The 17,834-nt window shown below is 41.2% G+C and overlaps 1 protein-coding gene across 1 annotated transcript in view; it reads left to right on the top strand.

The window, feature by feature from the left end:
• Window positions 1–7,469, top strand: part of LOC141443244 (uncharacterized) — a 45,374-nt gene extending 37,905 nt beyond the window's left edge. Inside the window, exons 17-19 of the mRNA XM_074108452.1 lie at window positions 2,590–2,811; window positions 4,580–4,750; window positions 5,901–7,469. Coding sequence (XP_073964553.1) covers window positions 2,590–2,811; window positions 4,580–4,750; window positions 5,901–6,026 — 519 coding nt within the window. The 3' untranslated portion in view covers window positions 6,027–7,469. The remainder of the gene's footprint in view (window positions 1–2,589; window positions 2,812–4,579; window positions 4,751–5,900) is intronic.
• Window positions 7,470–17,834: the final 10,365 nt, after the last annotated feature.

The following is a 17,834-nucleotide window of genomic DNA, read 5'->3' as shown; positions in this document are numbered from 1 at the left end:
ATGTGGGGGCACCTTTTAAAACGTAAATAACTGGACATTTAGAATAACACATTAGGTACTTATTCTGATATTCACACATAAAATCTCGAAGTAACAAACGCTGGTATGGCATAATATTGCTGGGCTTAGAATTCGTACCTAAATCTGTCATGGCTATGTGTTTTTGTCTGTCTGTCTGTGGCACCATAGCTCTTAAACGGGTGGACCGATTTGAATGCGGTTTTTTATTTGAAATCAAGTTTTTCAGCGATGGTTCATAAACATGTTTGATCAAAATCGGTTCAGCCGTTTTTGAGATATTGAACTTTGAATTGACAAAGTCGGGGGTTTTCAAACTTTTTTTTGGTTAGGTTATTAATGAAACCTCAGTAAGAATCACGATGTGATTTTCAGGAATTATAATGATAATTCAACAAATTCCCGGATTATCGATAAACTGCTAGATCTAATAATGATCAGTAGCCTTATCGCCTCAGAGCGCTCTCTACCAACGATTACCGCAATTTATAGCCATGTATAAAGGTCTTTCATTCATTCATTTATCATCATTCATTCAGGGTTCATTGCTCAGCGAGCTATGGAGAGAGCTATGCTTGGGGTTCTCTACGGGATCCAATCAGAAATAAGGAGATACGTAGAAGAACAAGGGTCACCGACATAGCCAAGCGAATTAGCTCGTTGAAGTGGCAATGGGCAGACCATATAGCACGGAGAACAGATGGCCGTTGAGGCCGAAAGGTTCTCGAGCGGAGACCGCGGATCGGCAAGCGCAGCGTAGGACGTCCACCAACGAGATGGACGGATGACCTGGTTAAAGTCGCGGGTTCACGGTGGGTGCAAGCCGCTTCCAACCGAGGCAACTGGAGGTCTGTGGGGGAGGCCTATGTCCAACAGTGGACGTCCTATGGCTGATATGATGATGATGGATGATAAAGGTTTCTACGTACTACATCGTATCATGCCATGACCGTAATAGGAACGTGACAGGCACGATATCTAACACACATACATGACACGCGACGGCGACGGTTGAGAAACGTGCTAGTGGGCATAGTCTCATAGTTTTCAATACAATAGTTATTTGTGTCACAAGGGAGCAAAATGGTGTATTTACGGCGAGGGCGTACATTGAATCCAGAATGTAGCGAAGGATTCTGCAATAGAATCCTGAGCGTAGCGAGGGATTCTAAAGTAGAATCCTGAGCGTAATGAGGGATTCAAGTGTTAACGCCCAAGATGAAAATAATTTTGCTCCCGAGTGGCTCATACAACTTTTCACACCGAGCATTAAGAAACTTGAAAAAGAAAAATCTAAATATTATTAAAGAACAACCAGCATAGAAAATGGCGTGGCTTTACAATTATCAACTTTAAAAAATGCCATTTGCAATAAAACGCTTAGAAAAGCCTTGAACAGAAAAGTTGCACTTTGCTCCCTCTCGACAGGGAGGAAAAGTTACTTTTCTGAAGGAGAGGTGTGAAAATAATATATTTTTGACTGACACGTTGCTGTTACGGTCATGGTATGATACGGTATAAAGGGTAAAGACCTTTCAGAAAAATATTTTCTGTTTTGTAACTGATTAGTAAAAAAGTTGTGCATCATTGGAAATTCAATGATTCCTGAGATATGGTTACCCTGTCTGCACCCAACACCAATGTCGGATCGGATTGCGTAAAAATGTTAGCATAAACTTCATTCACACTTACTCTTAGTATCTAAACACACTATGTCGGAGTTACACGTCCGAAGTTTCCCGGTTGGTTTTACTTCCCGCCCGACGTAACTGTTAACGCCTGCAATGCTACCAGCTACTATTAACATTGCCGAAATTAATCACGTTTTGGCATGATTAACCGCGGAAAAGTTTACGCCGGAACGAATTTCAATCGTACACCGGCCCTCTGCACACGGAGCTCAAAAATGACGTAACTAATCAGTAATTAGTTGTTGTTTCTTTAAAAAAATATTGCTTTGTCCATTGGAGGACAATTTTGCCAGTGTGGAGTAGTTTTTGCCGTTGTACGGTAAATAAAATCTAGAAAACGAAATATGAGGGGTAATGGTGGATGAACGATGACCCACTAATTACGAACCAGTTCGAAACTGTACACCGCACGCGACGCTGTCAAGTTGCAAGGTTTCAGTCACTTCTGTCATAGAAAAATATGTTGGTCGTTCATTTTTCACAACAAAAACGCAGAAAACTCGGGTAACCAGTAGCGCGGAGACCGGCACGACGCGTCACGCGTGATCAGGAAACGCGTTACTAACCGGTTGCTGACTAGTCGCGTCGTTGTGAACCTCAATGAAAACGTATGGCGGTGACGCTCAACCAACTCGTTAGTAATTTGAGTTTGTAACTAGTTATTTTTCAGAAGCTCCATGTACGGAGGGCCTTTGTTTTATACAAATACCCAGTTTGTGCCACACGGCGAGTTTTACACAAATAGGACTTTTATATGAAAACAAAACTAGGGCCACGAAAAACACGACTCACTCAAAAAATTACATTCGTTTGGTCTCATCCTAAACGTGTCATGATTTCGGCGCATGTGTTGCTATTAAGTAATTGAATTAATTTCTAGATTGCAGATCTTGAAACCCGTGAGCCGTTAGGGCCCCGGAATCAAGGTGAAATCTGCGTGAAGAGCGTCACTCTGATGAAAGGGTACATCGGCAAGGATATGAAGGATGACTTCGATGAAGACGGGTTCTTCAAAACTGGAGACGTGGGGTATTATGACGAAGATGGGTTTCTCTACATAGTCGATCGGCTGAAGGAATTGATCAAATATAAAGGGAACCAGGTCAGTATAAACCAAAATCAGTGCCTTAAAACCAGTGTGTGTTGTCAGTGATGACATATAGCTCCGAGACGTGGTGCTTCACTATCACTATATAGGCCGTATGAAGAGGGCTACGCTCGGAGTTTTTCTACGGGATCGAATCAGAAATGAGGGGTTATGTTGAAGAACGAGGGTCTAACATTGCCCAGCGAATTAGCTCGTTAAGGTGGGAATCGGCAAGAATTTTTCGGTGGAAAGAATAGTGAGCATGTAGGTATACCTGTGAAGCAATTCAATGGTGTTTGTAAAGCTCCCTATCCACACTGGGCCCGCGTGGGTACTACAGACCAAGCTTTAAGGTCACAGCTCATTAGACCCACCCGGCACCCGAACACCACTCGTTGTCGACAATTTGGTCCACGGGTGGACGCCGCGTTAACAACGAGTGGACCTCGCCTTGTCAACGAGTGAACGTCGCATGGTCCACGAATTTCCGAGTAGTCTATTATGAAATGAGGGTGGGGAGACCGTGCGCGGTTCACGCGAGGCAAGCGTGCGAGCAGAGAGCTATCACCGAGTGGTCCACTCGCCGTCCGCGCGTGGACACGAGCGAGCGAGGCGATCCGTTGACGCTACGGAGTTGATGTAATGAGCGCATGCCCATACAAATCCATACAAAGTATACTAACCGTTCGCGGCGAGGCGGTGCTGATCGAATCTCTTTACTCTCAATGTGACAGCAGGCTTGTACAGTCAAGGACAAAGATATAGATGTCGGCGGCCGATCGTAAAATCCGCCAGATCACGAAATTCCTAGGCATATCGTGAAATGCCGCCATTTCATGAATTGGCTAAGGGACATCCGCCATATCGTTCAAAACTAACCGTTTAGCGATTTGCCTAGTGACGTTTAGGCAGATCATGAAATTCCTAGGCATATCATGAAGCGCCGCCATTTCATGATTTGGCCAGTTTAGGCAGATCATGAAATTCCTAGGCATATCATGAAACGCCGCCATATCGGTTCTGGCACTTCGCCGGCCGCTACCGCGGCACGCTCGCTTCGCTCGCTCGGCTCGTGCGTCGTGATCACAATTAATACTAACCACTCCTCGCTTCGCTCGTCGTACCTAAATTTTTCTATATAAATAAATAACAACTAGTGAATACTTTATTTACCAACAAAATACTAACCTCTAAAATACGGGCAGACGCCCATGATTTTTTCACATTGTGCACAGAATTCGTTTGATTCACAGAAAAAGAACGGAGCTGATGTTCAAAAGCTTCTTTTGCACTTCTATTTTGAATTCAATCACTATTTTCGGTTTAAAGATCATTTTGTTGCGACGCCGACATTTTTCACGCGCTAAACAAACACGGCCGGTCAGCTGGTCACGGCCGCCATTGCATACGCAGCGCCACCAGTGGCCAAATAAGAAACTATTTTACGATGTGCCCGGTATAGAGCTAGGAATATCGACGAATGCGTTGCTCTAATCGATCTGCCGTATTATTTCTCAGGCACATCGTGATATGCCTGGCCAACGTTTAGGCATATCATGAAATGGCGGCGTTTCACGATATGCCTAGGAATTTCGTGATCTGGCGGATTTTACGATCGGCCGCCGACATAGACACGGCCAAAGTTGCAAAAGTTGCGACTTTATGCACATAACATTAAGGCCGTGTATACATATTTTTGCATATTTTTTCGATATCTTTGCCCTAGACTGAACTAAGCACTGAGGCGTGAAACCAAGAAACCACTGGATATTTTCAACTTCAGGTGCCTCCAGCGGAGATAGAAGCAGTACTGCTGCAGCATCCAGGAGTGAGGGACGCAGGGGTGGTGGGTTTGCCCCACGCGGCCAGCGGGGAGCTCCCGCTGGCATTTGTGGTCGCGCAGCCAGGGTCTACGGTCACGGAGGAGGAACTGAAGAAGTTCGTAGCAGAAAGGGTAAGATTAACGGTGATACATGAGAACTTGAGAATGAAGTATTCATTTCATAACCAGACTTTATCTAGTTCCATGGAACTGGAGACGTATCATCATCCTCATCCTATAGCAGTCCACTGCTAAGCCTCCCCCAATGGAGACGTATAGCCAGTTTCTTAAGACCGGCACTCTCTGGGTCCTGCTTTCCCAGTCGTCCATAATGGATTATTCCGGACTGCACGCCGCCATCTTCTTCAAAGCACCTCATATAAATGAAATAGATCCAAGCGGCTTTGGAAAAATCTCTAAGGTAAACGTACGAGTGCTCGTCACTGTCCCAATAGTTAACATCTTTAATAATAATAAATCTATTTATTTCGGGCAACTTGTCTCATACAATAAATACCTTACAGACTAACATACTTATGATTAATAATATTTAAATCTAGTTAGGTGTCAAAACGGCGTGACCCCGTTGAGTTACCGTCCCCGACGTCGCACTCATCTGCGGCATGGTGCCCCGGAACCGCCGGAACACGTCTTTCAGCCAGAACGCAGCACTCGCGATGAATCTTATGTCATTGGCAATAGAGATGACAGCAGGGTGTCGTCTACTGGTCATTAGCGTGTCGAGCACTGGGACGTTTACCTTTATCTACCTGTGTTTTCTGTATCGCTTACTATACTTGGTTTGGATAGCTTTTCACTAAATGTAAACATCGCGGTGAAGGAAAACATCGTGAGGAAACCTGCACAAACCTGCGAAGCAATTCAATGGTGTGTGTGAAGTTCCCAATCCGCACTGGGCCCGCGTGGGAACTATGGCCCAATACCTCTTGTTCTGAGAGGAGGCCTGTGCCCAGCAGTGGGACGTATATAGGCTGAATGATGAAATGTAAACAAACTTCAGCTGCCAAATTTGGTACATTCAAGGATTTAAAACAATTTACTTACCTATCATTGTAATACAAACTAGACTAGTGTATATCAATACAGAAATGTAAATGTTTAGATAGTTTAATGGGGGAATTTCAATGTTTAAAACACCGATTGACGTTGTTTTGTTTACATTTAGTTAAATACCTATTCAAACCAAGTATAGTTATGTGTTAGCGTACAAAATGTACAGGCAGGAAAAAGCTTGTTTTTTTAACATAAACTTCTATTTCAGCTTTCAAATCCAAAACAATTGCGTGGAGGAGTGAGGTTCGTCAACGAGATACCTAAAAATCCCAGTGGAAAGATATTGAGGAAAAACCTGAGACTTCTTGTTAATAAGGAGAAAAGTAAATTATAAAATTATTCACGTTTTGAGTGGGGGGAGGGGGTTATCTGGTGGCTAATATTTGGTTGAAAAATTGAATTAAAGGGCCAATCAACTATTTTACCGACACTTTGGGCGTCTCCTGCGTTACCAAAATTGTCTCTGGCGTTACCAAAAAATCGTACTTCCAACAAGATATTTCACGGTTTAATAGGTTGAACTTACGTAGGATGGCATGTATTCATGTACATCATCTATTAAATTAGAGAAAAAACATGTTTACTTACAAAAATCTGCAATTGTTTGAAAAAAATGTCGCGGACAGATTAGTGTCGGTAAAAAAGTTGATTATCGAAAATACAAACTGAAATATAGATGCATAGAAAAACCAGAAAAATAAGACTAGTGCTGGGAATCGAACCCAGGTCCTCGGCATTCCGTGCCACGTGCTATACCACTACACCACCACTGGACAAAAAAAAATACAATAAGATTCCAAAAGACCAATCTTAAAAAGTTGATTGGCCCTAAAAACAAATATTTTGCTCACCCATGACCTTATTATGCTGGCATGTGTTTTATTCAATAAATAAGTAATAAATAAATTATAGCTATGTTTATGCAACAGATGTGTGTTCATGCAGCTCATCCACCTCCATAGTCTTCCCACATCATACGACGCGGAATCGGCAAAAGGCGATAGAAAACTGTTTTATGTCAACGCGTAAGAGCGAAAGAGATGTCGATGTCGGTAGGCTCGTACCAGAGTGGAACCTTGTGCTACTAATGTCATGTTGACATCCCATACTTATGCCAAATAAATATATGCGAAATTGATGATGAAAGGTTCCACCCTAGTACGTGATTGAAACTCGACTGTACTTAAAGGTTTTGTTATATTGCTTTTGCCGATTCCACGTCGATATTGATTTATTGATTTCTTCGCCGCTTGAAAGGCTAGCAAGCCTGAGTATTTGTTAAGTTTGTATTGTTGTTGTATAGTCGACCAAGAAAGTGCTTTACCAATTTTAATGACAGTTCCTACTTCAGAAATAAAGGTCACAGTTCATTATTCTCACCTGGCACCCGACCAGCACCGCCTCGACTTTGGCGTCCACTCGTTGTCAACAACAAGTGGTCATCAATTTCCTAGTAGCACAGAATAGATAATAGTGCTAGTAGTGACTATGGCGGCGAGCAGCGGGCTGTCACCGAGTGGTCCACTCGCCGTCAGCGCGTGGCAACCTCGCGATTGATGTAGTGAGCGCATACCCATACAAATCCATACGAAGGTAGCTCGAGGCGAGGCGGTGCTGGTCGGGTGCTGGGTGGCTGTAATGAGCTGTGACCTTAAACCAATAAGACTGACCTTAGGGTGGTAAACAAATTTCTTGGTCGACTATACATGTGAAGAGTTAGTGAGGCGATTATAAAATAAACAAAATTTCAGTCAATAAAACATTAAAATTTATTTAATGATTGAAGTTTGCGCTCTTATTAAAGACCTAATGCTAATTAGCATCCTACCCTTTTAAATATTGACTATTATCTACGAAGATTTCAAGTGACTGACCACGGTTCAATAGATACAGCCTTGTGACAGACGGATAGACAGCAGAGCCTGTTCCAGCTCCTGTTGGGTCCTGGCAATATACGACGTCCCAATGCTGGGCAGAGGCCTCTTCTCAGAATCAGAGGGCTGCATTCTGCTCCCTGGCAGCATTTGAATACGGAACCTTGATACACAGTTTCATACTAAAATTCTAATGAACCAATATCTGATCATGAATAATTTAAACAGAACAAACCATAAAGATGATCTTTTTCTCATACATTTATGAATAAACTAGACGTTATCTGTGACTTCGCTCTTGTGAGACATTAAAAATCCAATTTTGAACATGAAACTACCGTGAGACTCACTCATATTAAATACATACATACATACATGACGAGCTAAACTCGATTTAAAACGTGAGTTATCCGGGTCATTATATTTAATATTAAAAATCCAGTTGAATTGTAATTCCACAATTTCACAAAATTCCTGGTATAACTCCCATAAATTATTTACAAGTGGTGTGAAGAACACCCGTCCAGCTACTATGCATTAAAACTAAACGGTTGAGATCCCGTAGGAATATTGGAATAAAAATAGCCTACGTATTACTCCAGAGATCCAGCTATCTGCATATCAAGTTTCATCCAAATTCGTTTAGCATTTTTAGCGTGAAATAGCCACAAACAAAGCAACGCACGCATTCACGTTTTCATACCCACAATCTTTCGCATGTATAATTATTCAACTCGTTGCAGGATTTGAAACTTGCCCTTGATTTAAATTTGTTGTGATTCAACATCTTGTGTCATATTTGTCTCATATAACTTAACATACATCGTCGTATTCATGAATAGTAAACAGCTTTTTGCAATTCAAAGTTGATTAACAATGTAGCCATTTTAAACTCAAGTACATGAAACTCGGTATTTTATTTACTCGTACCGATTAAATCCGCGACACATTTGCTATCGAGCTTCTAAAGGTCCTCTGGGTAGCAACTCTCTGATGCTAAACATGTCAGTTGTCCTGTGCCCAGTATGGAGCCAGTTTTACTGAATCATTACCATCCAGAAGCGTCCACTGCTGAACAAAAGCCTCCCCATTACAACGCCACAATGAATAACAATAAGCCATAAATAATCATAGCAATCTGGAGCGTAGTTTAGTATTGATCAACCATAGTCATAATACTAGGTCGGTGTCCTCAGGTAAATATGAAGTGCCCCGAGTGACCAACTACTTCGGTGATAGAACATTAAACAAAAGACTACCGTATTTGTTTAACAGCTTACCTGATAACATCCGCCTAGAAACTGATAAAAATAAATTTAAAAAGATCCTTAAAAAGTATTTAGTAGAAACTCTTCCATAAGACATAGTTGTAGTTTATGTAAGAATAAATTATACATTACATTATTTTATATTTTATAGAGACTGTATCCTGCAGACAAACTGTGTAAACAGTTTTGCAGGGCTATGTGCAAAAAACCTATGTAAAAAATAATGTCAAATAAATACTTTTTCATTCATTCAACTCCAAACTTGCTACCACCGGCCCGCAACTCGCGATGTCGTCAATCCACCTAGAGGGAGTCCAACGCTTCGTCTTTTGGTTTACTGAAGGATTATTTTACACAAAACTGACCAGTGATTGACTCCTATCTCATCTGATGAAAAGTGCAGATGAGGCCAAAGGTTCTTACTGGTTCAGTAACAATATCACTTTAGACTTGAAGATCCCTAGAGAAGTTGTATTTATTTGGAAATACGGACGATTGGAGGCTGGAGCGAACTCCATAAGCAAATTTGTATTAAGCAAATTATGACAAGCACTATTAAATTTCTTCGTCCATTCAAATATTATTGTTACAGAGTTAGTTTTGAATACGAGTCTGATTATAAGTTCTATAGTTTTCGATAAGAGAATGTTCTTGGGTACTTCTCAGTATTATAATAAGTTATAAAGAGAACGTTAAGTCCAATTTAGAATTGCGAAAAAAAATCTTGCAAATCCATACTATCCATACTAATATTATAAATGCGAAAGTAACTCTGTCTGTCTGTCTGTCTGTCTGTCTGTTACGCTTTCACGCCTAAACCGCTGAACGGATTTTGATGAAATTTGGTACAGAGATAGAATAGACCTTGGGAAAGAACATAGGCTATCTTTTATCGCGAAAAAGAGGCTTTAAGGGGTTGAAATAGGGGATGAAAGTTTATATGGTGGAAGTTCGTCGCTGTTGATGATAAAACCATGAAACTTGGAATTTAGGCAGTTAATAAGAAATAAATCTATATTTGGTTGACCTTTTTTGAAAACTCGACCTATGAGGGGATGAAATAGGGGATGAAAGTGTATATGGAAGGTAGTCATTTCGAAGATAAATCGAGAAAGCAACGGAGTGGAGTGGAGGCAACGGATGGAGCGGAGACAATGCAGGCTACAGCGGAGGCAGTGAAGTAGAGCGGAGGCAGCGGAGTGGAGCTGACGCTGCTGAGCGGAGCGGAGGCTGGCGGAGCGGAGGCTGGCGGAACAGAGCGGAGGCAGTGGAGCGGAGCGGAGAGAATGGAGCGGAGGCATCGGAGCGGAGGCAGGGAGGCAACGGAGTGGAGCGGAGGCAACGGAGTGGAGCGGAGGCAACGGATAGAGCGGAGACAATCTAGGCTGCAGCGGAGGCAGTCAAGTAGAGCGGAGGCAGCGGAGCGGAGCTGACGCTGCTGAGCGGATCGGAGGCTGGCGGAGCTGAGGCTAGCGGAGCGGAGGCTGGCGGAGCGGAGGCTGGCGGAGCGGAGGCTGACGGAGCGGAGGCTGGCGGAGCGGAGGCTGTGGAGAGGAGGCAGCGGAGCGGAGGCAGTGGAACGGAGCGGACGCTGCTGAGCGGAGCGGAGGCTGTGGAGCTGATTGATGGTGATGGTGATGATAGTGGTGCTGATTATGATGATTGGTGATGATGATGGTGATTGTGGTGATAATGATCGATGATGATGAATAACAAAAAAAAAATGTTTATGAAAAAGTTCTTCATTTGAAAACTTTACCTGCGAGGGGATGTCAGCAGAGGGGACGATGCAGTGTTAGCAGAACCTTCTAAGCTCATAAGAATAATGTACGCAATGTGAGGTCATCATGAAAAATTTATGATTTTCAGATTTTTCTTATTTATTGTGCTATACGAGCCACTTTTATGCAAGATTCCAAGTTTCTAAGACAGCCGGCAGTGCGCTATAACTTTTTCTGTTAAGGCGATTTGTATGAAAACACCTCTTTAATGACTGTAGCTTTTGTTTGCCTTGACTTAGAAGTTTGATTTTTTCACAGCTTTCGGAACTATTGACCTGAGTTTAGGGGTTTATAATTTCAACTCGATACCGATACTCCGTTAGATAAAGGGTCTTGACAGACAGACGGACGGACGGACAGAAAAGTGATCCTATAAGGGTTCAATTTTTGCCTCTTGAGGAACGGAACCCTAAAAATCATTTGATCCGGATAAACAAAAAAATACTTTATATTTATAGCAATGTATTGAAATGGTTATTTTCAGTAAGCCGTAGAAGTTTCTATGTGCTATTGGCAGAATAGGTATCCTAAATAAATTAAATACTTTCCAAAGTTACTGGAACGGATCAACGCTCCGGTCTTTCAGATGGTGAAGATGATGATAGAAATGATGTTTTGAGATGATAAAAATACTTTAATCACGAAGATTACAAATTAAAAAAGTTCAAATAAAAATTTGCTCCGTGCTATTCGAGTTCTCTTTACGTAGTGCCGTTTGACCGATAGTGCTGTCCCTCGCTCGCTGCTAGTTGCTAGTGTTGTGCCAGAACATCTTGCCCCCCCTCGGAAGCCGTCGGGTTCTGAGGTTGAAGTAAGTCGCTGATGCTGGTGGTGGGTAGCAGGCAGACATTGCCCACTGCACGCCGCACGATGCCCCTTGTGGTCCTGACGTCCACGACGCGGGTGACACCGTCTCGTCCTGGGTAGATGTTCTCTATGCGACCCATGCGCCATTTTAGAGGAGGCGCGTTGGGCTCCTTCAGTACTACCATGGCGTCGCGTTTAAGCGAAGGCTGCTCAATCTTCCATTTCTTCCGCTGCTGCAGCTCTGACAGGTATTCCGACTGCCAGCGCTGCCAGAAATGCTGTCTCAACTTTTCGATGTGCTGGTATCTGGTTAATTTGTTGATGTTGACATCGAGTAAAGGAGGTGTAGGGGTTGCCGTCAGTGGCCTGCCGATCAAGAAGTGCCCAGGAGTTAAGGGATTGAGGTCGTTAGGATCGGAGGACATTGGAGTTAAGGGTCTGGAATTAAGGAGTGCTTCTATTTGAGTGAATAAAGTAGAGAGCTCCTCAAATGTCAGATGTTTATCTCCCAATATTCTTACCAAATGATGTTTTGCTGATTTAATATTCGATTCCCAAATCCCTCCAAAATGTGGGGAGTAAGCGGGCGAGAATCTAAATCTGATGCCTTCACATGCTGCCCACGAAGATATATTCTCATTGTGTGCCTTTAAAAGTTTATTTAGTTCGTTATTTGCACCGACAAAATTAGTACCGTTGTCACAGTACAACTCGCCCGGCTTTCCCCTTCGAGCGATAAACCGTTTGAGACAAAGTAAAAAAACTTCTGTGCTTAATTCGCTTGCTAACTCCAGATGAAGTGCTTTAGTGGTGAAACAAACGAAGAGACACAAATAGGATTTCGTAATTTTACAACCACGACCCTTGCGGTCGCTTATGAGAAATGGTCCAGCAAAGTCGACCCCGCTCACTTGGAAAGGTAAGTTAGGAATGACCCTTGACGAAGGTAAGTTACCCATGATTGGATGTTTAGCTTTAAATTTGATTATTTTACAAAGACGGCAATTATTTACTACTGCTCTCGCTAGTAGTCTACCTCTAACTGGCCAGTATTCATTCCTTATATGGGAAAGTAATAATTGTGGGCCGCAATGCAGAAGTTTTTTATGGTTTTCCATGAAAATTAACTTTGTTAAATGATGCTTACTATCTAATATAATCGGGTGTTTTTTTGTATAATTTTCAGAGGAGTTTGAGAGACGGCCTCCACAACGAATAATGCCGTCCGTGTCAAGAAAAGGATTTAAAGACAACACGTTCGATTTCGTAGGTAAGGTTGTTTACTTATTAATCTTGCATGCTCCACTGGGAAACACGCTAATTGATGTCGTAACACTAAGTAATTTAAGGACGACTTTAGCTCGTCGACGTTCGGACAACCTGTTCGGATTGTACTGAGGAATTGAATCTTATTTATTGCACTTTTTTATATAAATATGTTTGCTTCAAGTTATGAATGAAACGCATCACGTAGGCTGTTATTCTTTCTAGTTTGTTTAAGTTAGAATAATTTTCAATGTTTATGATATTAGAATGTGACGGATATGTATTTGTTTTAGTATGTAGTGTAGTGCATGTAGGGTTAGTGCATGATGTAGGTATAGTATTTAGGTCTTTAGCATAAGCTTTTTTTTCAGGTAACATCGATGGAGAGGAATTAGGTATTTTAGGCCATAAATAGCAATGACTCTTTAGGAATGCTGGTCCATTCCACCATAATGAAGCGTTTTGTACGTGCTTTGGTTCTATACTCCTGGTAGCCAGGTCAGCTGGATTGTCCAGGCCAGGGACATGTCGCCAGTGACCATTCTTTGTCAATTCTTGAATTTCGTTGACGCGATTAGCTATGAAAGGCTTTAATTCGCGTGGTGGAGTGGACAACCAGCCTAATACTACCGTAGAATCAGTCCAGTAGTATATGTCAGTCATTTCGTGACGTAAAACTTTATTTACCTTCGTACTTAATTTTGCCGAGAGTAACGCTCCACACAATTCAAGACGCGGTATAGTAACTGGTTTAAGGGTAGCGACCTTACTCTTTGCACATAATAATTTTGTGGTGGCTTGACCATTTGCATCGATAGAACGTAAATAAATACATGCTGAGTACGCATCTTGTGATGCGTCACTGAAAGAATGCAATTGAATATGTTTTGGTTCGCTGCAACTTATAAATCGAGGAATTCGGATGTCTGAAAGGGCTGTTAAACCTTTTTCAAAATTATGCCACATTCGACCTAACTCGGCCGGAACGGGTTCGTCCCATTCCAATTTAGATAACCATAGTTTCTGAAGTAATATTTTCGGCGTTATTGTACATAGGCTTAATAAGCCTAGTGGGTCGAAAAGCTGAGCTGATTTTGATAAAATTGTTCGCTTTGTCACTGGCGTTGTTAAACCAGTTATGGTAATGGGAAATTTAAGTACGTCTTCAGATGGGTCCCATTTTATGCCTAGTACACTTGACTCAGAATTTAAGTTATATTCTTTGTTGATATGTTGTAAGTTAGTACTTTCGAGAACTGAAGGAATGTTTGTTCGAAATTTATGTAAAGGTAAACAAGCCGAATGAAGAATGCTAGTCACAGAACTAATTAGGTGTTTAAGTTCCTCCTCTGTACTAGCTCCAGATAAAAAATCGTCTACATAAAAATCTTCTTTTATGCACGTAGATATAAATTTATCTGTACACTCTTTGCCCAACTGAATGAGACAGCGAGTACTTAAGTACGGTGCGGAGGCTGTCCCGTAGGTTATTGTATTTAATTGATAGATTTTAATTGGAAGTGTACTTTGTTCTCGCCATAAAATCATTTGCAAATGACGTTGTTTAGGCTCAATCAAAATTTGCCTATACATTTTCTCGATGTCGGCTTGCACAACATATTTATGTTGTCGAAATCTAAGAAGTATAGAAAATAGGTCATCCTGTACGACAGGGCCGACGTGTTGAATTTCGTTAAAAGAGATGCCTGATGATGTTTTTGCAGATGCATTAAAAATTACACGTAATTTGGTTGTTTCACTATTTTCTCGAATTATATGGTGGTGGGGGTAATAACAACCGAACTCCGGTTTAGGTACTTCGCTCATGTGACCCAATGACTCGTATTCTCTCATAAAATCGATGTATTGCTGACGAACAGATGGATTATTATTTAATGACTTTTCTACTTGTATGAGCCGTTTTTTAGCCAGGTTGAAAGACTCGCCTAATGTTTCAGGGGACTCACGTAGAGGAATTTCGACACAGAATCTACCAGACTCATTTCTAGACGTAGTTTGCTGAAATAATTTCTCACAATAATCATTTTCGTTAGATTTAGGGTTTATGGAAGGCAGTTCTTCGAGCTCCCAAAATTTAGCTAATTGTTCTTTTATTTCCTGGGAGAAATGACAGTGAAAGTTTTTTGATGAGTTAGAATTAGTATTCCACAAGGGGCCTCCTATTATCCAACCGAATGCTGTCTCACGTAGGGAACCATGGGCCATGTTAGATAAATGATGTGCGTTAGTTACATTTATACCTAAATCTAATTTGTTTGTACCTAATATGTCCCAAAAGACGTCAGCTCCTAATAACAAATCTACCTCGCTACTTTTGTAGAATTCTGGGTCGGCTAATTGAATGTGACGCGGTATACCTAACTTACGTAGATCAATGTTTACAGAAGGAAGTTTATCAGTTATAGTAGGTACAACATAGCACTTAATCGGTATGCGAAATGATGTATGTAATGAATTTAATGTAATGTTGCAATGTTCGGTGATGTTTATAGATGTGCCATTTAGGCCAGATATTAATTGATTATTTGTATTTTGTTTGCAGACACCGATTTTCTTCTGGGCTGCTTCGCTGATGAAAGATGTTTGGCTTCCACTATCAAGAAGTCCTCTTAAGATGAATGATTTGCCATTGTTTGTTACTCCAACCAGTACCGTAGACAGAAGAGCCTGGTTAGAAGCAACAGCAGACATTGAGACAGACGTAGCAGGTTGTTCAGATGTGATATGTGCAGATGCAGGTGCAGGCGTAGGTGAGTGATGTTCGTTTGCATTAGGTGGTGATGAGTGTCCTTGAGATGTAGGTGGAGTTGGTAGTGAATATTGCTTATGTAATAACGTGTTATGTTTTCGTTTACAGATCCTGCAACCACCTATGTTACATTGGAATGACTGATGCCCACTACGGAAACAGTTACTGCATAATTTCCATTGCAACACTTTTGCATTGCGGTCCTCTATTGGCCACGATTTAAATTTCATACATGTGTAAAGTTTATGATCTTGGTTACACGCTAAACACGGATATTTACTACCAGAACTGGATGTGGAGGGAGAAGTCACAAACGATTTTGATTTTACAAAATGATGACGTTTTTCATTCCGAGTATCTTTACCTGCATGTAATGTTTCTAGTACAGTGGCTCTGTTCCCAAGAAACGAATAAAAATTCTGAAGGGTTATTGATGATTGTGACTCCCTAGAATTCCTAAATTCTTCCCATTTCCTAGCAGTAGTGGGATCTAACTTTGCTGATGCCATATAGATTATAATTGTGTCCCACTGGTCAGTAGGTTCTTCTAGAGAGTTTAAAGCGGACAAATTTTTAGATAAAATATCAATCAAATTACGTAATCCCTTATCTGATTCACGAACTAAAGGTTCGATTGAGAATAGGCACTTAAGATGTTCATTAATAAGTAAGCGTTTATTATCAAACCGGTTGCAAAGAGTAGACCAAGCGATATCATAATTGTTAGATGATACTGTAATTGAACTAATGACATCAATTGCCGGACTCTCAAGATATGATTTTAAATAATGAAATTTATTAACATCGTTAATTTGCGTATTTTCGTGGATTAAAGAACGATAGGTATCTCTAAAAGTAATCCACTTACTGGCGTCTCCATTAAACGGTGATATTTTTAGTGGAGGTAAATGAAATTTAGCTATATTATCACATGAGCTGTATACAGAAGCTTCAGATGTGCCCTTTTGTTTTTTATCGTCAGACCACTTATCTAATAAATATTGCGCTTTAGCAATGAGATTATAAAATTTACTTTCAGTTTCCTCTCTTTCGGATAATTGCTCATCGGTATTTGGGTCTAACTGATCGATTTTATTCTGCAAATCATCAAAGCTATACGACAAGTCTTGAATTTTTGTTAGTCTGAGCTGTAATTCGTTGGAAATGATTTTATCTACCTTTTCGAACTCCTTAGATAAAAGCGGCGTAAGATATTTTTCAAATGCAGTTAAACGACGTCTAATTGTAGCCCTTTGGCTAATAAAATCCTTAAGTTCAGTCATTACGTAGGTGCAAATAACGAGAAATAACGTTAAAAAATTAAAATTACGAAGTAAACAAAATAGCTAATGAGCCACACAATAAGAATACCTAACTACCTTAGCGATAAGCGGCGGGCGGCGGACCCGCTCTGCGCGGGAGTTGCACCGCTCGCGCAGAATGTAGGTCAACGCAGGCAATCAGCTGATGAGAAATCTCGCCCGCGCACTATCCCGCACCTGGAACAGTTCGGCCCAAAACTTAATTGATTTTATTAATTATTAAATTTTTCCAACGACTGAGCGGTAAACTAGTAACTTGGATTACATGAAAAAATACGTTATATGAAATTAACTAATGGGAGTTAAATATGAATTTTAGTATAAATTTCAGACGAATTTACAAATGAATTGGGAGTATAAACCGAAGAAATGATGAAATTGCGTACGCCTTATGCGTGAATAAAAAACAGTTGAGGGTAGGTACGCTGAAGATGACGACGTAAAAAACTCGAAATAGAAACAAATAAATAGAAAGGACTGATAGGCAATGATAGGAATGGGCTTACTTCCTTCGGTAAATGATGTACACGATGTCCCTCGGGTTAGTCTCGCCTTCCAATACTCCACCAGTCACAATGTTGAAGTCCTGTCACGGTCGCCAAAATGGAACGGATCAACGCTCCGGTCTTTCAGATGGTGAAGATGATGATAGAAATGATGTTTTGAGATGATAAAAATACTTTAATCACGAAGATTACAAATTAAAAAAGTTCAAATAAAAATTTGCTCCGTGCTATTCGAGTTCTCTTTACGTAGTGCCGTTTGACAGATAGTGCTGTCCCTCGCTCGCTGCTAGTTGCTAGTGTTGTGCCAGAACAGTTACTATTCCACGCGGACGAAGTCGCGGGCAAAAGCTAGTGTAAAATAAAAGTAACATTGCTATTAAGGTGCTAAAGGGATCGAGTTTGGTATAGTCAATCGAGCGCAGCTATTACTGTAACATGCACGATTTTTCTTGCAAGTCTAAACCGGGCTTTACATAGGAATGTGATGTCCGACAATAAATCATTTATTGCAGTGGTAGGACCTTGTGCAAGGTCCGCCCGGATTGCTA

This window comes from Choristoneura fumiferana, chromosome 27, assembly GCF_025370935.1.
Source record: "Choristoneura fumiferana chromosome 27, NRCan_CFum_1, whole genome shotgun sequence".
Classification (NCBI taxonomy): domain Eukaryota; kingdom Metazoa; phylum Arthropoda; class Insecta; order Lepidoptera; family Tortricidae; genus Choristoneura; species Choristoneura fumiferana.
The sequence above is the reverse complement of the archived record's forward strand: the minus strand, read 5'-3'. Positions and strand labels throughout refer to the sequence as shown.